The 20,273-nt window shown below is 32.5% G+C and overlaps 2 protein-coding genes across 4 annotated transcripts; both read left to right on the forward strand.

The window, feature by feature from the left end:
- The first annotated feature begins 1,736 nt into the window (after window positions 1-1,736).
- LOC133693594 (homeobox-leucine zipper protein ATHB-40-like) lies at window positions 1,737-3,852 on the forward strand. The gene is made up of 3 exons (XM_062114838.1): window positions 1,737-1,929; window positions 2,043-2,347; window positions 3,625-3,852. Exons 1-3 carry the CDS (start codon window positions 1,848-1,850, stop codon window positions 3,850-3,852), a joined length of 615 nt encoding a protein of 204 aa, XP_061970822.1. The 5' UTR covers window positions 1,737-1,847.
- Window positions 3,853-12,993: 9,141 nt separating this feature from the next.
- LOC133695486 (G-box-binding factor 1-like) lies at window positions 12,994-18,762 on the forward strand. Of its 3 annotated transcripts, XM_062117502.1 has the most exons (13): window positions 12,994-13,288; window positions 14,750-14,804; window positions 15,580-15,720; window positions 15,822-15,869; window positions 15,952-16,041; window positions 16,131-16,220; window positions 16,367-16,524; window positions 16,617-16,674; window positions 16,913-16,961; window positions 17,043-17,251; window positions 17,503-17,580; window positions 18,152-18,277; window positions 18,414-18,762. In XM_062117502.1, the coding sequence occupies exons 3-13, from the start codon at window positions 15,661-15,663 to the stop codon at window positions 18,513-18,515; spliced, it is 1,068 nt and encodes a 355-aa protein (XP_061973486.1). In that variant the 5' UTR covers window positions 12,994-13,288; window positions 14,750-14,804; window positions 15,580-15,660; the 3' UTR covers window positions 18,516-18,762. The 3 variants fall into 3 exon arrangements, with proteins under 3 accessions (XP_061973486.1, XP_061973485.1, XP_061973487.1); XM_062117501.1 differs by lacking the exon at window positions 14,750-14,804; XM_062117503.1 differs by lacking the exons at window positions 12,994-13,288; window positions 14,750-14,804 and adding an exon at window positions 14,826-15,347.
- The last annotated feature ends 1,511 nt before the right edge of the window (window positions 18,763-20,273 follow it).

A 20,273-nucleotide genomic window follows, 5' to 3' on the forward strand; every position in this document is an offset into this window, starting at 1 on the left:
TTTCAATATTGTGTTGATTGAGAAATTAGTTTCATAATTTATTTTTTATTTACTTTCTAAGAGTTATACAGTCTTATAACTCGGGTTGCGGGTTAAGCCAATTAACTAGGTTTTTTTTCTTTTTTAGTTAATTTTTTTTCAATCCCATCCTTCAGTATTAGATTGATTGAGAATTAAGCTTTATAATTTGTTTCAGTGTGCGTTCTATAAGGTTTTTCTAGTCTTATAACTCGAGTCACGAGTTTTTTTTTAGTTAATATGTTTGTCTTTTTTTTCACTTTTTGTTTCGATATACTTTTTATGGTGTTATCTCGATCTCATGACTTAAATTTGAAAGGTTAACCTGAGTTGACTCAACAATTTTTTTAATTGAATTTAGTTTTCAATTTCATTCTACAGCATTAGGTTGATTGAAAATTGAGTTTAATATTTTTTTTAATTTGTTTTCTATAAGATTATTTAGGTCTCATGACCTGAGTAGCAGATTTGATAGGTTAACTCGAGTTGATCCGAGTCGATTTAATATGTTATCGCTCCAATACTTAAAAAAATGATATCTTGATTTTTTCTAGTTAAATTATATTTTTCTTGATCATTCAAGTTGTTTTTAAATCTGACAAGTCGAATAGATTACAATTAATCAATCCATGTATAGTTTTAGTTTTTTTTATTAAAAATATATTTACAATACCTAAATATTTTTTATATTTATAAAAAAAATGAATTGATCTACAGCATAGCCTAACGCAAATAAATTTCTAATAGCCAAGCTAAAGGAGTGGGGCTTGGCTAGTTAGGTTGGACGTGGGGAGAGGAGAATACCACCTAAGTGGACACCAAAAGTAACTTGCATCTCACAATCGTACCAAATTGTTTATTAACACCAGTGGTCAGGTTTGGGAATTGGGATCTTAACCCGTATGAAATTACAAGATAGTGTGAGCTCTTGTTCATCCTTCACTAATTACCTAATTAGGAAAGCCTAGAACAAACCTATTATTGTACATGCCATAGCTAGGGAGGGGGTAAATGCCCAATTAATAATTAAAGGCTGATCATGCCCGTCAATGAATAGTTGTGAAATTTTGATCCAATTTAGATATGCTTACAAAATTGGTAAAATTTGTGAGAACATAAAGTGATTGTATTATTATTATTATTATTATTATTATTACTGGTTTCCATCTTGCTAGAGTACGTAGTTAATTTCATGTAGATGCTCATTCAAATTCATCATGTTTTCCTCTAACTATATATATATATATATATATAAACACACACACTTCCATATTCGATTATTTTTACTAGCAAAAAAATGGTAAAAGAAATGGAGTTAGAGGGATGTTGACACACTTTCCTTTTCAGGGTCTTTTTAGAGTTTATTTAGAAACGTGGTTATGATTGTCTTTTAAAATATTTTTATTTGGAAATATATTAAAACGATGTTTTTTTTGAAAGAAAATTATTTTTTATATCAGCACATCAAAATGATCTGAAAATACCAAAAAAAATATTAATTTGAAATAAAAAAAATAAAATTTTTAATTTTTTTAAAATATTTTTAAAATACAAAAACAAAAAACAAATATAACCTTAACCTATATTCTATTCAAGGTGCATGAATGGTATTGTTGAAATTACCGGAAATTAAAGTCCTTACCACCTAAGTTTCAAGAAAGCCTGTTTTGACAAACACCCACTCAAGTCCTACTCGATCCACCCTTATAAAATGAACCTTCATGTTTCTCTAGGCTGTCCACTCCTTCAACACCTAAAACACCATCATAATTATCTTGAGTGAGATAAGAGGAACAGAGAGGAAGACAGCCAATAGGAGGACAACCACCATGAATCACAAGGTTGAAGATCACATAGCACTCATATCTCAATTGTACCCCGGTTTATACACTCAAATGGTTCCAAAACAAGGTTAGTACTGATACATGAAAACCAAGCAGCCATCACAATTTCTTGTGTTTTGATCATGAGCTTGTAAATAAGTTGATGGTGTTTCCTTAACATGTGCTCTTGGACATGTTTAGGTGAATCTAAACCACGAAGAAGGCGAAAGAAGAACACAGGAGAAGGTGCTAGTGGCGCAAGGAAGAGGAAACTTAGTGCTGAGCAAGTTAATTTCCTAGAAATGAATTTTGGTGATGAACATAAGTTGGAAACCGAGAGGAAGGACAAGCTTGCTTCAGATTTGGGACTTGATCCTCGTCAAGTTGCGGTTTGGTTTCAAAACCGAAGGGCAAGGTGGAAAAACAAGAAGCTAGAGGAGGAATACACAAAGTTGAAGACAGCCCATGAGAGCATAGTTGTCGAGAAATGCCAGCTTGAATCCGAGGTCAATCTCTCTCTAGTCTTTCTCTGTATGTTTAAGAACATGTCTCCAAGTACTTTATTAGTCTATCAAGGCTCAGTGATTTGGATCATTCCATTCCTTTTCTTTTCTTACACCGAAGGAAGAAATTGAGTATAGCTAATTGCTTGATCAAGTGCTATATTTTACTGTTTTATTAAGTATCTTATTAGCAATGAAGAAGCACTGATCAACTTAGTGAAACAATTTAATTAATTACTTGATGAAATTGATCAGTTGTTTAAGGTCAAATATGCTTATATATCTTATTTAATACCAAATAAAATAAAAGTAGACTCACGTACCTCGTTGGTTTTTTTCATGCAAAATGATAAAATCAGGACTCCAATTTGAGTTCTCTTACATGCTTCCGCCCCCCTGCAGGCGCAAGATTCTACTAGTCTAGGAATTCACTGGTTTCTTGCATGTCTTCTTCTCTTTGGCATACTTTTTTTTGTTGTTTTGTTTTCCTTCTGGTTTGGTTCGTTTCTGGGATAAAAGGAGGGCAGGATTTTTATGGGATTTAATTTTTTTTTCTAATTCGAGTATATATCTAATTAACAGAAAGTAAACAATTATAATAATATAATAACCTTGAATGATATTCTCTTGTTGCCACGTACCTCTACTTTCTTTGGTTTAATTAATGATATGATATCATATATAATATGATAAAAAGAAAATAACTTTTACTTTCTTACTGATCAACATGTAACATCTAATTATTTTTTTCTCTTTAACAATAAGACAGTGTTTCTTAATTCCAAGATTTATGACTTTCATTACTGACTCTCAAGAAAAACAGAAATAATATTAAGTTCAATTGAAAAGGAGATCAGAAAACATTTAAAAAATTAATTTAAAATAGAAAAAAAATTAATGAAACTGTAGTCTGGTAACAATGCCAAGCACACCGTCCATTCTCGAACGTACATGGGCACTAGGCTCGAGGAAAGTCAGCCTAATGGATTAGGATTCAGAGGGAAAATCATCATAAAAGTGAACCAAAACTTTGAGAATGAACAGAATATTGCCATTTCTTACAACAAAATTCTACAAGGTGGTTCCTGAGTTCGTACAACGTTGTTTAAAGCTAAATAGTATTGGGGCGGGCCCTTCAAACCCACTGCTCCACGAGCAAGTGGCACGCCATTGTCCAAGCTAGACTGATGGAACAAATATACCTTCATCAAAACATGTCAAAATATTCCAATTTTCAGTGTTTTTTACATAATTAATGATATCGGGTTCATTAATTGCAGGTTTTAAAGCTCAAGGAACAACTCTCAAGAACAGAAAAGGAGATCCAAAGGCTATCAGACCGTGCTGATAGGGTTTCCACCAACAGTCCCAGTTCATCCCTGTCAATGGCCATGGAGCCCCCATTTCTGGGAGAATTTGCAGTACTGGAAGGATGTGAAGATGCTTTCTACATGCCACCAGAAAACAATTACATTCCCGGAATGGAATGGATTAATCAGTATATGTGACTGGCTAACCTATTTTAGGATATAGATAGTGATTAAGCAACAATCTAATGTAAAAATCTTCTTCGTCAAGTCTACCAGGAGGTGTCTTTGTCTAGCTAGAAATTGGAAATGCATGCCAGTATTAATTAAATAGTTTGCCTGGAAACAGTAGCTGTTCTCATGTTTGTGTGCGTGTTTCATGCTAGATGTTCTGAGACAAGCGCAGAACCAAACAAGCAGGAACCACCGATCAACAAGAAGCAAAAGTCATCAACACACCACATCCCAATTTATTTCTTAGAGTGCAGGTTTTTTTACTATCAATGATAGTGAAAATGTTTTTAAAAAATACTGGTTTTTTCATAACCTATATTTTATTTTATTTTATATAAATAAAAATAAATATTAATTATAAGAATTTAAATGGTTTAAGTTCTGGAGCAAAAACCGGTCAATTCTTTTTGTTCATATATTTTTTTATCCTGATGAAATCATAATTTTTTTGATTAAAAATATGGTTATTTGAATAAAAACTTAAAATAAATATTCATATATATAAGTTTAAATGATTTAAATTCAGAAGAAAAACCATCCTTTTCCTTGGCCATAGCTCCCTTTTGGTTTTTAACTTATTTATTTTCTACCTTGACCATGATTTTGAAGTATTTTTAGATAAGAAAATAATAATGGTTCGATAATTTATATGCCATTGTATTAAAAATAAAATAATAATTAATCTGTCAAAAATATAAGAAATTAATAATTACAAAAATAATAAAATATAATTTTTTTTTTCATCCTGTATTCATACACATTTGTTTTTTGAAAAATTATTAATATAGTTTCATACATAATCATTAAAAAATTGCAAATAACACCACTAAACACTAATTTTTTTTAATTGCATAAATGAATAATTATTTAAATATCATTATTTTTATTTATCAAAAAATATTTTTTTTTAAATATTCTTTTAAAAACATCATCGGTATACCATGTCTAGGCATGCCTAGCCTTACAAGGTCACGTATGCATGACTAATTTTTTATTTATTAAGATGATATAGATAAAGTTTTATTTGAATGAGCAAACAAAATGTTGTTCGCTAATACAAAGTTGATCAAAAAACTTGGGTTGAATTCTAAAAAGCTAATTTCTACTTTTAAAAAAGCTTAAAACACAAAAAAAAAAAAAACATTGTTAGAACCTAAATAACCTAATTTCCAATGAAAAAAACTTTAATTAGCCTAAAAACTAAAAATCAAATCAAATCAAATTCTTTAATTTTTAAAACCGAACCCTACAATTTTATTCCATAACAGCAATCTTTATACAGCTTTAAAATAATTCTTTTCATAACACGCGTGATAATGTAAATTAAGAACTAAAAACCATACATTAAAACATTTTTAAAGTATGAGGAAAAAAAATGGAGAAAAGAATAATGACAAAAAAAATTGAAGGACGAAAAAATACCATGAACAGTGACTTGGTTATTTTATTATTGTGAACAGTGGCAAATCTCTTTTACTTGTTTTTAGTGTTATAATCATAATGTTTGCACTAATAAATCATCAATTAATATTTTTTAAAAGATTTTTTTTAATAGTTTTGATATCATTATTTGAAAACACCTTAAACAACATCAATCATAAAAAACATCAATCCAATGAAATTTTTTTTTCCTTAATCCCAAACACATTTTGATCACACGTAGCTCAAATCTATGCTATCAAAAAGGGACAAAAAGCAATAAACTTCATGTGAAAGGGTAAGTTAGGTAACAGGATAAGACCACTTCTGGATTGTCCTTATCTCGAATGTAGTTGTTGTTGGGTTTATTATCAGAATGTGGGAACTGGATGGCAACCATGTTACAGTCTCTGTCGGCCATATTGTCCTTAAATCTGGAAAGCCTTGTTCTCCAGAGGCCCGCATGGACATCACATCCAGTAGCCTGTTTATCTAGCAGGCACACCAACTACATCGTAGGCCTTTCATCGTACGGTTGCCTTCATGGTTTGGAAGGATCGGAAATTCGGAATAGCATATGGCTTTTTTTTCTTTTCTTCTGCTAAGGCATTGAAAGAGTTTTAGAAAAGGAGAACCTTTCTTTACTTGATCTGGCATTCAGGTAGACTTGGGTCGAGTCAAATAGCTACGATTCAATTGTTTTGGGTTTAGATTCGGCCACTGGGATAAATAAAAAGTTGATCCTACCTCAAAATTATGAGTTAAGTTCTTGTATTTAATAGGTTTAAGAATCTTATTTTAACTTTTTTTTTTAAGAAATGAAACTTGATATCTCCAAGCTTGATGGACTTACTAGAAATAGAGAGCTCTAAAACATCAAAGTTGATCAATCACAATACAAATAGCTTTGATCATGGATGTTAATACTAGAAAAAAGTACATAGACCACGCGAAAGTCAAACAGATGATTTTATAAGCCTAAGATATGACTCGTAGTGATATGTATAGATGTCGTATCTATCATATAACTCTTTCAAAATATAAAGACTTGAAAGGTAATGCTGAGCAAGTAATAGCTTAGTGATAAACCAAAACCTTTAGACCTAAAAGACCAACCAACAATTATTGGCATAAGTACCACCCAAGGAAAAAAAAAATCATTCAATCCTAGTGATGAGGAGCATAAAGACTTTGTCAGTCATCACAAACATCTTTTAGAACTGAAAAGGAGATGAAAACAATGATAGTTGTTTAATGTCTAGCTTAGAAGAACATAAAAGGTGAGTGTAGTTAAAAGTTCAAAAAATATCTAGTGATCATGAAAGTGTCATTTGGTGTTCATTTTTTATACTCTGATAGGAGACTGGTGATATTGTGAAGATTCTACTCTTTAAAAATGATGGTGACCCCACCTAGTCACATTGGCTTCCTCTACTTGAACATGGTTTTCCATCATTTGTTTCATGTTAATAAGTGTTTTGTCATGGAAAGTGTACAAAAATTTCTATAATAAGTAGTTATAGACTCCACTGATTAGAACTCTAGTAGAGATAGACTCAAGCATATTTTTCATGCTTAACATTTCCTTGTTAAATCTTCAAAGATATGCAATCATACTTTTATTCTTTCATTGTGTAATAGTAAAGAGTTTAGTTGTGCTTTTTTTAGTTAGAATATTAGTGTTGAAATAAGAGATGAGCTCCACAAAAAGATTATAAGAACATAGGATGAAGCCATGATCAAAGCCATGATACCATGCCTTAAGAGATCCACAAAACATTGTAAGGAAAATCTTGCACATGGCATCATTCTTTGTTATCACCGATTCCAGAATATTTCTAACATTTTTTATGTGCTTCCTAGGATTTATGAGACCATTATAATTATCTAGGTTGACCTTCACAGTGATAAAATGCTTAGAGAGGTGATTGTGTAACATTTTTGTGTCAAAGTGAAGATTCTTCCATACTTTAGGAATGGTGTTTAAGAGTTGGTGAAGTCTCGTGGACATTGTGTTTAAGTTTTATTTTCATAACGGAGAGTATGTGAATGAGTAAGAGACTAGAAAGAAGATTGATGGAGATAATCATGTTTGTGACCAGGGTCTGTTGAAAAGTGCGAACTCATTTGGAGTATTCTACCTACCTGACATGTAGTTTTGTCTTGTTCTTTTATGGACCTGAAGTTGTCTTTATGCACCTGGTGCATGTAATGGAGTTGTTTGTTAACTTTCTTGTTGATGAAATGAAAGAGTGCGAAGTTGTTTCTATATGGCTAGAATAACGTTGTTGAGCACTTGCACTTATTGAGAGAGTTATTAGAGATCTAGAGGAAATAGAGTCCCTATGGTGGAGAGACCAATTACTCTCCATGAGTTTTATTAGTCATGAGCAATTTTTTTTTATGAAAAGTGAAATATAATGAGCTAACTTTTTGTTTTGTTTCCCACAAACGGCGCCACTGATAAAGTTATGAAAAAAAACTTCACATAAAAACAATTTCCTTGTCTGGTAAAATCAAGCTATTAAAAGGTTCCTGTAAAAATAAGTCTCATGACGAACATGAGACTCTCTGATGCTTAAGTTAGTATGTGTGTAGAGAAAAAAACATACCAAAAAAAATAAAAATAAAATGAGTGTTAGGGAGTGCGTATCTGATATGAGTTTTAAGGGCTTCGTTTGGTTTTCATGACCTTGGTTGGCCTTTGCTAGCTTTGGATTACTTTTTTTGCTAAAGTTTGCTTAGTGGTTGTGTTATGGGATTTCCTAGCCCCTTTTAACTTTGCTTGTCTAGGTGCATTTATACACCAAGCCTTGAAATTTTGTCATGCAAAAGATATTGTATCATTAGCAAAAACATTAGTTTGGCTCGCCATGATAACTCTTAATTAATGTGTCATGTCATTGTTGTTATGTCATGCATGTTATTGATGAAAAAATTTTATGACGATACGTGAATGGCTAGAAAAAAAAAATTTGCTTTTATAGAGGAGAAAGCATAGAAAAAGGCGTAGAATTTATGTGCATAAGGTATGTGAGAAGTTTGTATACAGGGGTGGAGCTAAGATTATTTGATAGGGGGTCAAAACTAATATAACAAGATATAATTTTTTTAATTTATTGTACATAAATTGTAATAAAAAAAAACTGCATGATTTAGTTTTATTCAAATAACTTACTACAAACATATGATGATTTTTGTATAAGGTAAGAGGTTTAGAGCAATACCAAATTGAGTCAAAACTATGAAGTTAATTTTATCTTCATAATGTATGCATCACTTTAATTTAGTTGGTCTCTGTACCTATCAAATATAAACATATAAAATATATAAGAAAAATTAGTTAAAGCGATGCATTATTTATGTTTTATAAAACTTTAAAATAAAATAAAAAATAATAAAGAATAATGTTTACAGATTTATTTTAATTGTGCTCGTCGTTCTTTCACAGAATAAAAATCATCGATTATCATATCAATTGTGAATCTTTCAGCAATTTCTTTTCCTATATAGATAATCAAATAATTTGCAAGAAAATCATCCTCCATCCAATTGCGAAGTCTTGTTTTAACAATTTTCATCGCTGAAAAAGCTCGCTCAGTAGTTGTTGTCGAAACATGAAAAGTAAAAATAAGCTGAATCAACCTGTCAATAAGTGGATAAATTGTTAATTTTTCTCTTTCTACCAATCCTTAACATAAATCAGTAATCGATAAATTGTTGATTTTTTAACTTTGGATGATTGGGTATATCAAGCTCATAATGCTGCAACTAAAATCTCAAATGAGTTTTTTCTTGGTTAGAAAAGTCTTCAGGATAGAACCTGTCAACAAGTAAGCATGTATCTTCAACACTGAATAATTTATAGTTATTTTTAGGATCTAAAGTTATGCTCAACTTAAGAAGCTTGATCGCCTGCTCATTAAATCTATTATTTAGCTCTTGCAATTGTTGATCAATGATAGCTATAAATATATCAACTTAGTAGTGATGTTCAACTGTTACTGATTTTTGTTTACGGCGAGATCGTCCCACACTAGAAAAACAAGCATCCATATCAGGAACTTCAATGTTTTGATGCTTACAAAATGATGTCACTTATTCTAAAAGAGTTTCCTAACCATCATCTCTGAACTTCTGAATTAAAGTCTTTGTGGTAGTCACCAAATGCATAATATTTAAAATGTCTTTAGATTTCTGTTGTGAAGCTTGACAAAGCACATCAATAATTCATATAACATTCTTCATTATATAGAAGATAAATACAAAATCAAATGACATTACAACTTAAATGAAAAGGTCACATCACCATGTTAAGAATAAGTAGATCCATCTAAAACGATGTTTTCAAAAACCAAGCAAGTTGCCCCATACATTTTTATCAAACTGTAAATTGATTTGAAGTGCGAACTCCATTTACTATCTCCAAGTCGTTGCAAACCACCTACTTGATTAACTCCTTTACTAGTTTCAATCTCACCAATATCAAAATGTTCAATTGTAACTGCTTGAAATGCCCGTAATTCATCATTATGCTTGCAAGAAGCACTAACAATGTTAATAACAAAAATCAAATTTTGAAAGAAAGTGTGAATATCAGATATTTCTCTAGCTGCAGCAATAAGAACCAATTGTAATTGATGAGCTAAGCAGTGTATATAATATACATAAGGGCAATCATTAATGAATAAAGATTGCAATTCATTTCACTCTCCACGCATATTACTAGCATCATCATACCCTTGGCCCTTAATATTTTGAACATCAAGATTGTGATGAGATAAAACAAAGGAAATTTCTTTCTTAAGAGTTGAAGCAATTATATCTTTGACATGAACTATATCCAAAAATCGTTCTGGTATGAATCCACTTCTATCAACAAACCTAATAACAAGGGTTATTTGCTCTCTTCTTGATTCATTTCGAGCTTCATCAACAATTAAACAAAATCTTGCATCACCAATCTCATAACGAATTGAAGATTGAACATTTCTAGTAAAGATATGCAAAATTTCTTGTTGAATTTGATGTGAGGTGTATTTAGCATTTTATGGAGCATTACCCAAAACTAGAGCACCTACTTGTTCATTGTATGATGCTAAAAGTTCCATCATTTTAAGAAAATTACCTCGATTGTTTTATTTTGGACGTTCATCATGCCCTCTAAAAGCACATGCTTGAAATGTGAGCCAACGAACAATATCTATTGAAACATTAATACGCAATCAATTATTTAGAATTTCTTGAGTAATATGCCTCTTAACTACCTTCTCAATACGACATGACTGGTTTTTCAAATTTTCCAAGCACCTAATAGCAAATCTATGAGCTGATTTCAGACCTTTTCTTATATGAGTTATAAAAGTACACCGTTCCCCATCATTAACTTTCTTCCAACAATTAAATCCTTTAACAATAAATGTGTCTGATCCTAGCTTTCCAGATGGTTTACTTGGAAATAAATAATAAAAGAAACAAAATGCAGTATTTTTCTCTAAATATTCAAGCCACAAATAACTTTTGAACCAATAAGACTGAAATCGACGAGGATGCTTTTTACTAGTCAGCGGATATTCAGACATCAAAGGTTGATATGACCCTAAATTAATATATGCCTTTCGAATCTCATCTTGTTGCTTAACCAGGTATTCCTAAATTTGAGGATGATTGTTTAGATCTTTAATTAAATGAGCAATGTTGATTCTAGTAAGAGGCTACTCACTAATCAACGCAGGTTCTTTGTAAACTGAAGCACATTGAGGCTGCTCAACCATAACTTCAACATTAAACATTGGAGTTGGTTCACTAGGTTGTGAGTTATCAATATTTTTCTTTTTTTTAAAAAAATCAATTCTTCTTATTTTGTTCATGGTTCAATCTAAAATCAAAACATATATTGTGAGAAAAGATTGATAATTTTTTTGGCTTTGCTAAAAACAAAACATAAAAAAAATCAACGCATAATCAGAACAAACTAATAAAATATATCTAATTAATTAGAGAAAAAAATCACTATAACAAGAATTCAAAAAACAATTGTTAGAACTAGCAGATCTGGAAAAAAAAAGGAGCAAAAGTAGTAAAATTATAAAAAAACTCATCAAATTCTTAACAAACATCTCATAATAAAATAAAAATAGATTTTAAATTTGAGTTGTCGATATCTAATTACCTTATTTTGTTTAATGAAAGATGAATTAATTGGTATTTTGCTTCAATTTTTTTATATGAAAATTCTACTTGTCATTTATATCTTTATTTTTGTTTTTAACCAGCTGGAGAGATTTATATTAGAGCTGCAAAGAGAAATAACAAAATTAATTGATAACTTTATATATTTTTTTTCCCCTGTAGGTGCCATAAAATCAAATCAAGGAAAGTCAAAGGAATGCAAGAATAAAGCATAACAAATATTTTTACCGTAAGAAGGGCTCCTCACATAACCCGAAAGAAAAACACAAGATAAGATCACAGCTCATGTCCAGACTGCAAAGCAAGTAAATAGAGTTGGGACGGCAGCATGTTGTGATTTTTAATGTTGTATGTTAGCTGTTCTTAATTACCTAACTAACTATGTAGTTAATGTTAATTAAGTTCTTAATGGTAGGATAGTATTAGTTTTTTTCCACTTTGTAAATTATTAGATTATTTGCGTTATCCATTCATAGGAGAGTGTGTCTTTGTCACTGACGAGTCATCCATATCAAAGTCCATCCATCATAAATAATAAGAACGCCTAATCCAGTAAAACGTGGACAGCTGGATTCCTCTTTCTCTCACGTGTCATCTTGTCCGAACCCTAGCCTCACCTTGAGATTGCACAATAAAATAATTTTTTAATTAAGAATATATTAAAATAGTTTTTATATTAAACATATTAAAATTATCACAAATACTAAAAATTTATTAATTTAATATTTCAAGCTAAATGTATGTATTTTTAGAAAACATTTGTAAATAGAAGTAGAAGCTTTACCAAACACTCTACAGTGTTTGGCACTGCGGTTAAAAGATGTTTTTAAAATTTTTTAAAATTTTTATTTTTTTTTAAATTAATATGTTTTTAATGTTTTAAGATTATTTTAATATATTGATGTTTTGAAATTTTTTGAAAAGTTTTAATTTTTTTGCTTTAAATTAATATATTTTTTATGTTTTCAAATTATCTTTGATGTGCTGATGTCAAAATTAATTTTTTAAAAATAAAAAAATATTATTTTAATATATTTTGTAATAAAAAACACTTTAAAAAACAACCGCCACCATACTTTCAAACACCATATAATATTATCTTGTTTAACTTAACAACAGAATATAGCACATCAACATAATATATAACATTTCTTATAAAGGTAAAAAAAAAAATTCAATAAATATAGAAATAGATGCCTTTTAAGTAGATGATGTTTAACTCTTGAAACTTAAGATTGCATTGTTTATCTATTTCACATTATACTTTGGGAGGGTGGAATGGAAGTTTAGAAATTATGAAATATTAGAGTCTATCATGTAATACAAGACATGTTTCATCTTTTAGGACCAAAATATAAGTTCAAGAAATAGAAAATAGAGGAATGATTTGAAATTAAGAATAGTTTAAGGACCAAATCAAAAGGTAATAGATAGTAAGGGGATCCAATATACCATTAACCCCACATCATCACCCGCATGTCTTTCTCCATAAAAATCCTAAAAACTGCTGAAGGTTCTAACAGCAAACTCCTTCACCTGTATTTTGGAGAGACCCAACGACAAGGGAAACTGATAAACCACAGCGCAAGAGGATCTTTGCTTATTCTTCTGTTTGACTCTCTTTCTGATTAAATATTTCTCTGACTTGATCTCAGCCGTTTATCGTTTAGAGAAAAGAAAAGAGAAGAAAATAGAAAGGGAAGTTTTTTTACTAGAACAGGAGGTTTTTCTATCCAACTTGGACTTCCACCTCACTCTTTTTTCTCCCTCTCTCTTCAAGCCATGAAACCAGGTGCCTCTCTCTCCCTCCAAATTTCATTCTTTTTCTGTGCATGTACTAGCTTCTGTTTTTGTGTGGTTTGATTTATCATGTTATGGGATCTATGTAGTTCTATTTTATGGCATGTATTAGTGGGGTTTGTTTCCTTTCCTCTTTTTTTGTGTGCTATTTATGATAAAGCTTTGTTCTTTGAATTTGTTTTGTGTTTTGCTTATGTTTTAATGAACTGGGTCTTTTTTGTTTTCAGTTTTAAGGTTGCTATTGTTAGGAACTAGCTAGTTCTGCTTTACTTTCTTTTATTGTACTTATTAAAGCTTTATTTTAGTTTGTACTTTGAATATTTATGCTTCGAGCTTGAAATTTTAGGCTATGTGTGTAATAGATAAGGGTATATTCTAGTCATTAGAGAACATTTTAGAGAGATTCAGTGTAAGTTAGGGCATGTTTGTGATGCTTGCTGCTGGTCTATTTAAAGAAACTTATCTATGATAGCTTTATTTAACTAAGATCAGAGTCGTAAAGATCTAATACTAACTAGCCTTGACAGAATGAGAAAATACAGGAAGCTATTGACAAATGGCTGAAATGGATTTTATGCATTTTGTTTATTTATAGCAAGAGGGAAGATGACTCTTTGGATTTTAGTCATGTCAAGATAACAGTTAGGTCGTATGGGAGAGTGGGGATCATTCTGGATAGAAAAATGCTATTTTCCCCTAATAAGCCATCGTAATAGATTCACCTACAGAAACAAATGACAAATGAAGTGAAGGAATCATAAATAAGTGGCTGTTTGCTCATGTAATTTTGGGAGAGACTGTTGATTGATATATCAATTTTCTTTTATATATATTGAGAGAGTACAATAAATCTATGTGACTACAATGATTTGGAGAAGGATGTTCTTGAGAACATTGATGATTGACACTAATTTTAGCATATAATTAAAGGGTATAAATGAACGAGGGCTTTTGTAGGGGGTGTTTTTACAATTTAACCTGACTATAAGAAACTCCATTTCGGTGCTTGGTGCATTCTTGAAATTGGTGAAAGTTTAAATATTTCCCATATCTCCTTCAAAGATCATATAATGTGCTATGGAGAGCTTATAATCTCCTGTCGTAAGTAATGTATGGAGGAGCTTAATGTAGTGTAATTTCCTTGGAAACGTTTAATTGCTTTTTGGCCAAGTTTGATTGATGTAATGACTGATGCCTGTTGGATGAGCAAAAATGGTAACCAGTTTGATGTTGGTGAAGCTTAGAATAGCAGGGACACACCTGCAATATTGAAGTGAATGATTACTTTTTTGGAAACTTCAAGTGCTGCATTTTTTCTTACAAAGCACTCACTAATCTGTTAAAAAATTGGGCATAATGTAAACTAATATTTCCAGTAATGATGGTTCCTTTTTTGCCTGCCGATGGATCTTTAAATAATTCTTTACTGTTGTTTTGAATATCTTTTTTGAAGTATTGGACTTAAGCAACGGGATGTCGCTGGTGGATGGAGAGATAAATCATAAATGGTAATGTAGATTGAAGACTGATTGTTTACAGGTTGACTACAAGTGAAATAACCATGGCCAATAGGAATGGAGCAGGGTTGCTTTAGAATGTATTTCGTAGTTGAGCCCTGGTCCAGATTGTCTAGGGATTTATGAGATTACTATGAGACTCTATTGCATTATTCTGGGTTGTGAAGGTCATTTGTGAGCATTGACATGGGTTGAATGGTCACTATAGTGACCAAGAGACATTGTTGATTTGAATGGGAACCTCACCTACAAAGGCTTGTGAGCATGTCCATGTATGCATGGTTGGGACTATGGCTCTGTTGAGTTGTTAAGTATTAAGTATATTAAAGTTTTCTATTTTTTTTTAGTTCTCTCCATTTCTTCCTCAATGCTTGTTTTGCAGCATGGTCACCGTCTTCATCCCATGTTCGAGGGTGAATCTTGTGAGCAGTAATTTTTTTTCCTACCAAAATGTCGTGATATGTGGGAAGTGATTGATAGCAGGATTTTTTAATTGCAACAAGTGATGACAATGTCTTCTTAACCCCAAGAGAGGTAGTGAGCTAGCTATAAGCATTTTAGCTAAGGATGCATGGCTAGTTCCAATTCATTAGAGACTATTGCTATACTTTTTGCACATTGGTGTCAATGCAGTGGTGACTTTGGCTGTACGCCTGTTAATGTTTAACACAATGATAATTGCTTCCATGTATGGTAATGAGAATTGATTTCATAATGATTGCATGTAATTCATGATATGTTTTGTAATCTAGTATGATGTTAGCAGGTGCTTTATGAGCATTGCTCTGGATAAGATAGATCCAAACATAATTTGTTGAAGTTGGTGGTATTTACTGAATTGATCTAAATGGGGACAAGGGAAGAAAGCACACCTGCTAAGCCTTCCAAACCAGCATCTTCAAATCAGGTTCTCTTTCTCTCTCATGCTCACAAACACAAATGCACACGCAAATGTACAGAGATTCACATTCTGACAAGCATACCAATCCCTCTTCATTATGTTTACAGGAAATACCCGCAACGCCTTCATATCCTGATTGGTCAAATTCTGTGCAGGTTTATGCTTATCAAATTCATATATTGATTTTTATATCTGCAGTACTAGCATTAAATGCTCATAACTTGGCTACTTTTTTAGGCCTATTATGGTGCTGGAGCTACCCCACCTCCCTTTTTTGCCTCAACAGTTGCCTCACCGACGCCTCATCCCTATATTTGGGGAAGCCAGGTGGATATCTCCTATTGTTTGAGAAAAGCATCAGTTCCACTCATCTGACAGAGAAGTTACTTATTTTCTTTTCCATTGACAATTTTCAGCATCCTTTAATCCCACCTTATGGAACCCCGGTTCCATACCCAGCTTTATATCCTGCAGGGGGAGTGTATGCCCATCCAAACATGGCCCTGGTAATAATGAGTGTTTCTGATACAAGATTTTTTCTTGTGTTGATATTCCCTTTTACTACCATGGCCAAATGCCCTATCTTAGGATCCTATAATTCCTACCAGTTATTTGGTCCTCTGATGTTTCATATTCATTAACTTCCTTGCAGACACCAAATTCAGCACCGGCAAATACAGAGTTGGAAGGAAAGGTCCCTGACGGAAAGGACCGTGCTTCAGCTAAAAAAGCTAAGGGAACTTCAGGAGGAAAAGCTGGAGAGAGTGGAAAGGCTATTTCAGATTCAGGAAATGATGGTGCCTCCCAAAGGTCAGTTAAGCTCAAGTTTATTGGTAATTTTTCCTTTTGAAATGCATATACATTGAATTCTTGTGATATTGACCTATATGCTATCTGAACAGTGCTGAAAGTGGTACAGATGGCTCATCTGATGCCAGTGATGAGAATACTAACCAGCAGGTATATTTCTGTGCACTCCTATTATTTGCTTTCTGTGTGCTCTTATTGTTTAGTGCAAATGACTAGGATCTTGTTGAAGCATTTGTGACCTATCCCAGAAACTGGTTTTTCAGCTTGTTCATGCTGTAGAAATTCAGATGCCCTGAATATTTTTGGAATTGCAGTTTTCTATGTTAACCCGGCCAATGGAAAGTGTGATTTATATTCTATTTAATGAAAACCTGCCTAAATATTATAGGAAAATGCTGCAAACAAGAAAGGAAGCTTCAACCAGATGCTTGCAGATGGTGACATTTCTCTTCCTTGTCTCTATCTGTTCTTGTTTGTTTGCTGTAATAGCTTGCTAAACAAGATGACTTTCTTCACAGCCAATGCACAAAGTAACTCAGCCGGAGCAAATATCCAAACTTCTGTGCCTGGGAAGCCTGTGGTGTCTATGCCCGCAACTAATCTAAACATTGGGATGGACTTATGGAATGCATCTCCAGATTCTTCTGGAGCTACAAAAATGAGACCAAATCCATCCGGTGCCTCATCCGGTGTTGTTCCTGCTGGAATGCCTGAACAGTGGATTCAAGTATGAACCCTGCAGTTATTTGTTGCATCATTCTTGAGCATTTGTTTAAAACCATGTATTAAAATTCAGTTTTTAACAATGAAATTAATTCTGTTGTTATGGTCTAATCAAAGGTTTGACCTTTCAATTTGTTTTTGAGAACGATGAAGAAAGGATGTTATTTATGGGAGACATTTCTGTTTGTTAATGCAGCTGTTAGGCTATCTGGATTCCTTTTCCTTCCACTGAATTATAGATTTGGGTTCTGACAGGATGAACGTGAATTGAAAAGACAGAAGAGGAAACAATCTAATAGAGAGTCAGCCAGAAGGTCAAGGTTACGTAAACAGGTACTGCTGTAGTTTGCACCTTTTCTTGTCTTTGAATGTTTGCTTATTTCTTCACCATTGTTAGTTCCAAACCAGATGCTCATCTCCTACTTCCTTATTTTACGACTGTGATAGGTGGAGTGGTAAAACAGGTTATTTAAAATATTCTTTACAAAACTCGTATTTTTCTAGCGAAGGATGATTCTCTAATCCTCAACAGCCTTAAGTTGTACACTTCTCATGTCCCGAAATAATTTCACTACTTGTCGCTGGCCTAAAAAAAAGAGTTTAACAACTTCAACTGTTTCAGAACTTTCTTACACTGTCTGAAAGCTCTAACCTGACCCCGTGATCCTTAAGAGCATCACCTTGCCTTTTGAAGTTCAAGGTCCAATTTAGAGTTTGCTTGCCATCTTTCTTTTAAATAAAAGGAAAGCTTCTTTAGGTTGTTCAACATACTCTTGCTTTTCATATCGGTGATGAGGATGATTCTGATGGGAACATTTGCTGTTGAATTTTATCCTAAGGTTTGCTGCTGTTAATCTCCTATTAAAAGCTGATATCTATTGCTTTGACTCTTCATCTTAACCAGGCAGAGTGTGAAGAGTTACAAGTCAGGGTAGAGAATTTGAGCAATGACAATTGCAATCTTAGAGATGAATTGCAGAGCCTCTCCGAAGAATGCAACAAGCTTAAATCCGAAAACGATTTCATTAAGGTTTATTTTAGTCCCTGGCCTTTTTATTTGAAACTCCATTCTTCGTATTCATTAAAGTTTGATCGTTCTTCTTGCCAAAAGTTGATGGTTACATGACATCACTCATTTAACAAATGCGGGTTTGGTGTCATAACAGGAGGAGTTGACTCGGTTGTATGGACCAGAAGCAGTAGCTAACCTTGAACAAACCAACCCCGTTTCAGATCCAAAGTCTCACGGTGGTGAGGGAGACAGTTAACAGTAAAGACTGAGGCATGAATTGGCATCCGGAAGAGTACTTTCTCGAACTCCTCCCGGATATCATGATTACCATTAGTCGAGTAGAGGACCTTTGGTTTTCATAACTCGATTCGGTGATCGATTTGGTTTAATGATCGGGTCACGGATCAAATGGGTTGATTTGGATTGACCTGGGTCAACCAAAAAACAAACCTATTATATTTCAACTCCTCGTTAAAGCAAAACGTAATTAATTTTGCCTGTCATATCCCATGAATTGTATAATTGTACCCCATCCCTGTCATTTCTTGTTCAAGACCAAAAAAATATGATAAGAAATTTTACAAAAATGCCCCCAATTAATAACCTAGCAAAAAAACTCAATAAAGAAAATCCAATTCCAATTCAAAAACCCAGCAAAACCAACGAAAAGTTTATTGGTTTCGTGTATTTTTTTTTGCTAGCACCCTTACAGACTGTATTTGTAAACAAGCAAACCTGAAAATCATTTCCATAAATTTTTCATGAATCCCACCATCAAAAACACAAAAAAGTAAAGGTACCTTTACAGGTTGTATTTGAGGATACCTTGAAAAGTTTCAACCTTTTTAGCATGAGAGAAAGAGGATTACTCTCTTAAAACCTTAGCACCTCTCTCTAAAGCTTCAGGATCAAACTCAGCAGTGTTGTTCGTGGGTGACCATTCCAAGGAGCTCTAGATTACCCGTCGCTGTTGATTGAGGCAAAGTGGATGGATGAGATTGTACAGAAGAAGAAGACGAAGAAGATTGAGGGGAAGGAGAAGGGTTTGAAGAAGAGATAGGAGAGAAACTAAAAGGGTCATCAGCAAAAAAAAAAAAACAAAATTTGATTGAGAAAAGGAAAAGGAGGCTGCTATTGGTAATATTAGCCCTTCAATTTCACTTGTTTTTCCCCAATTGCCATGGAAGGAGAGACGAAGAGCAAGACAGTTGCCAAAGAAAATAAGGTCGGGTCTTATCCGGGTTTATCCAGGTTAATCCTCCAGGTCGACCGGGTTTCACCGGGCCAAATCCCTAGCTGTTTTTTACTTAGACCTGGCCTGGATCGGCCGGGTCCCGGGTCGACCCGGCTGGCCGGGCCGGGTTTTAAAACTATGTTCATGACTGATCCCTAACCCTTCCATTGTAATGGCAAAATTTACCTTTAGCTTATAATTCACCCTTAAAACTCCATAATTTGTGGATTCCTTTTCACTTTGAGAATGTTTGGCAGTGTAGTAGCAGTTACTTTTTAAATAATTTTTCGTACCAAAATACATATCAATGATATTTTTTTATTTTTAAAAAATTATTTTTGACATCAACACATCAAAACGATCCAAAAGATACAAATCATATTAAATTTTAGTAAAAAAAATTAAATTTTTTGAGAACGCGGTTTGCACCGTATTCCCAAACAGTTTCTTCATAGACTCGTATGGTTGTTGCTAACATGAGGATGTAGGTTGCTAATAATTTCATCATATTATAAATTTAAATTATTAAATTTTTTTATTTTTAAATAATAAATTTGAAATGTAAATTTATTATAATAGTAATACTACTAGTCCGTAAATCTTGAATAATTGATTTGATAATTTATTAATAATTGATTTTTTTTAATTTTAGGATGAATAATTCATCTATTTCAATCAATAGACTATATAGTTTTTCAAAACAGGTTCTAAAGTTTTTAAAATAAAGGCTTGTAAAACTACTGTAAATTAAAAATAAATAATTTAATATATCATAAAAAT

Source organism: Populus nigra, chromosome 5, assembly GCF_951802175.1.
Source record: "Populus nigra chromosome 5, ddPopNigr1.1, whole genome shotgun sequence".
Taxonomy (NCBI): Eukaryota; Viridiplantae; Streptophyta; class Magnoliopsida; order Malpighiales; family Salicaceae; genus Populus; species Populus nigra.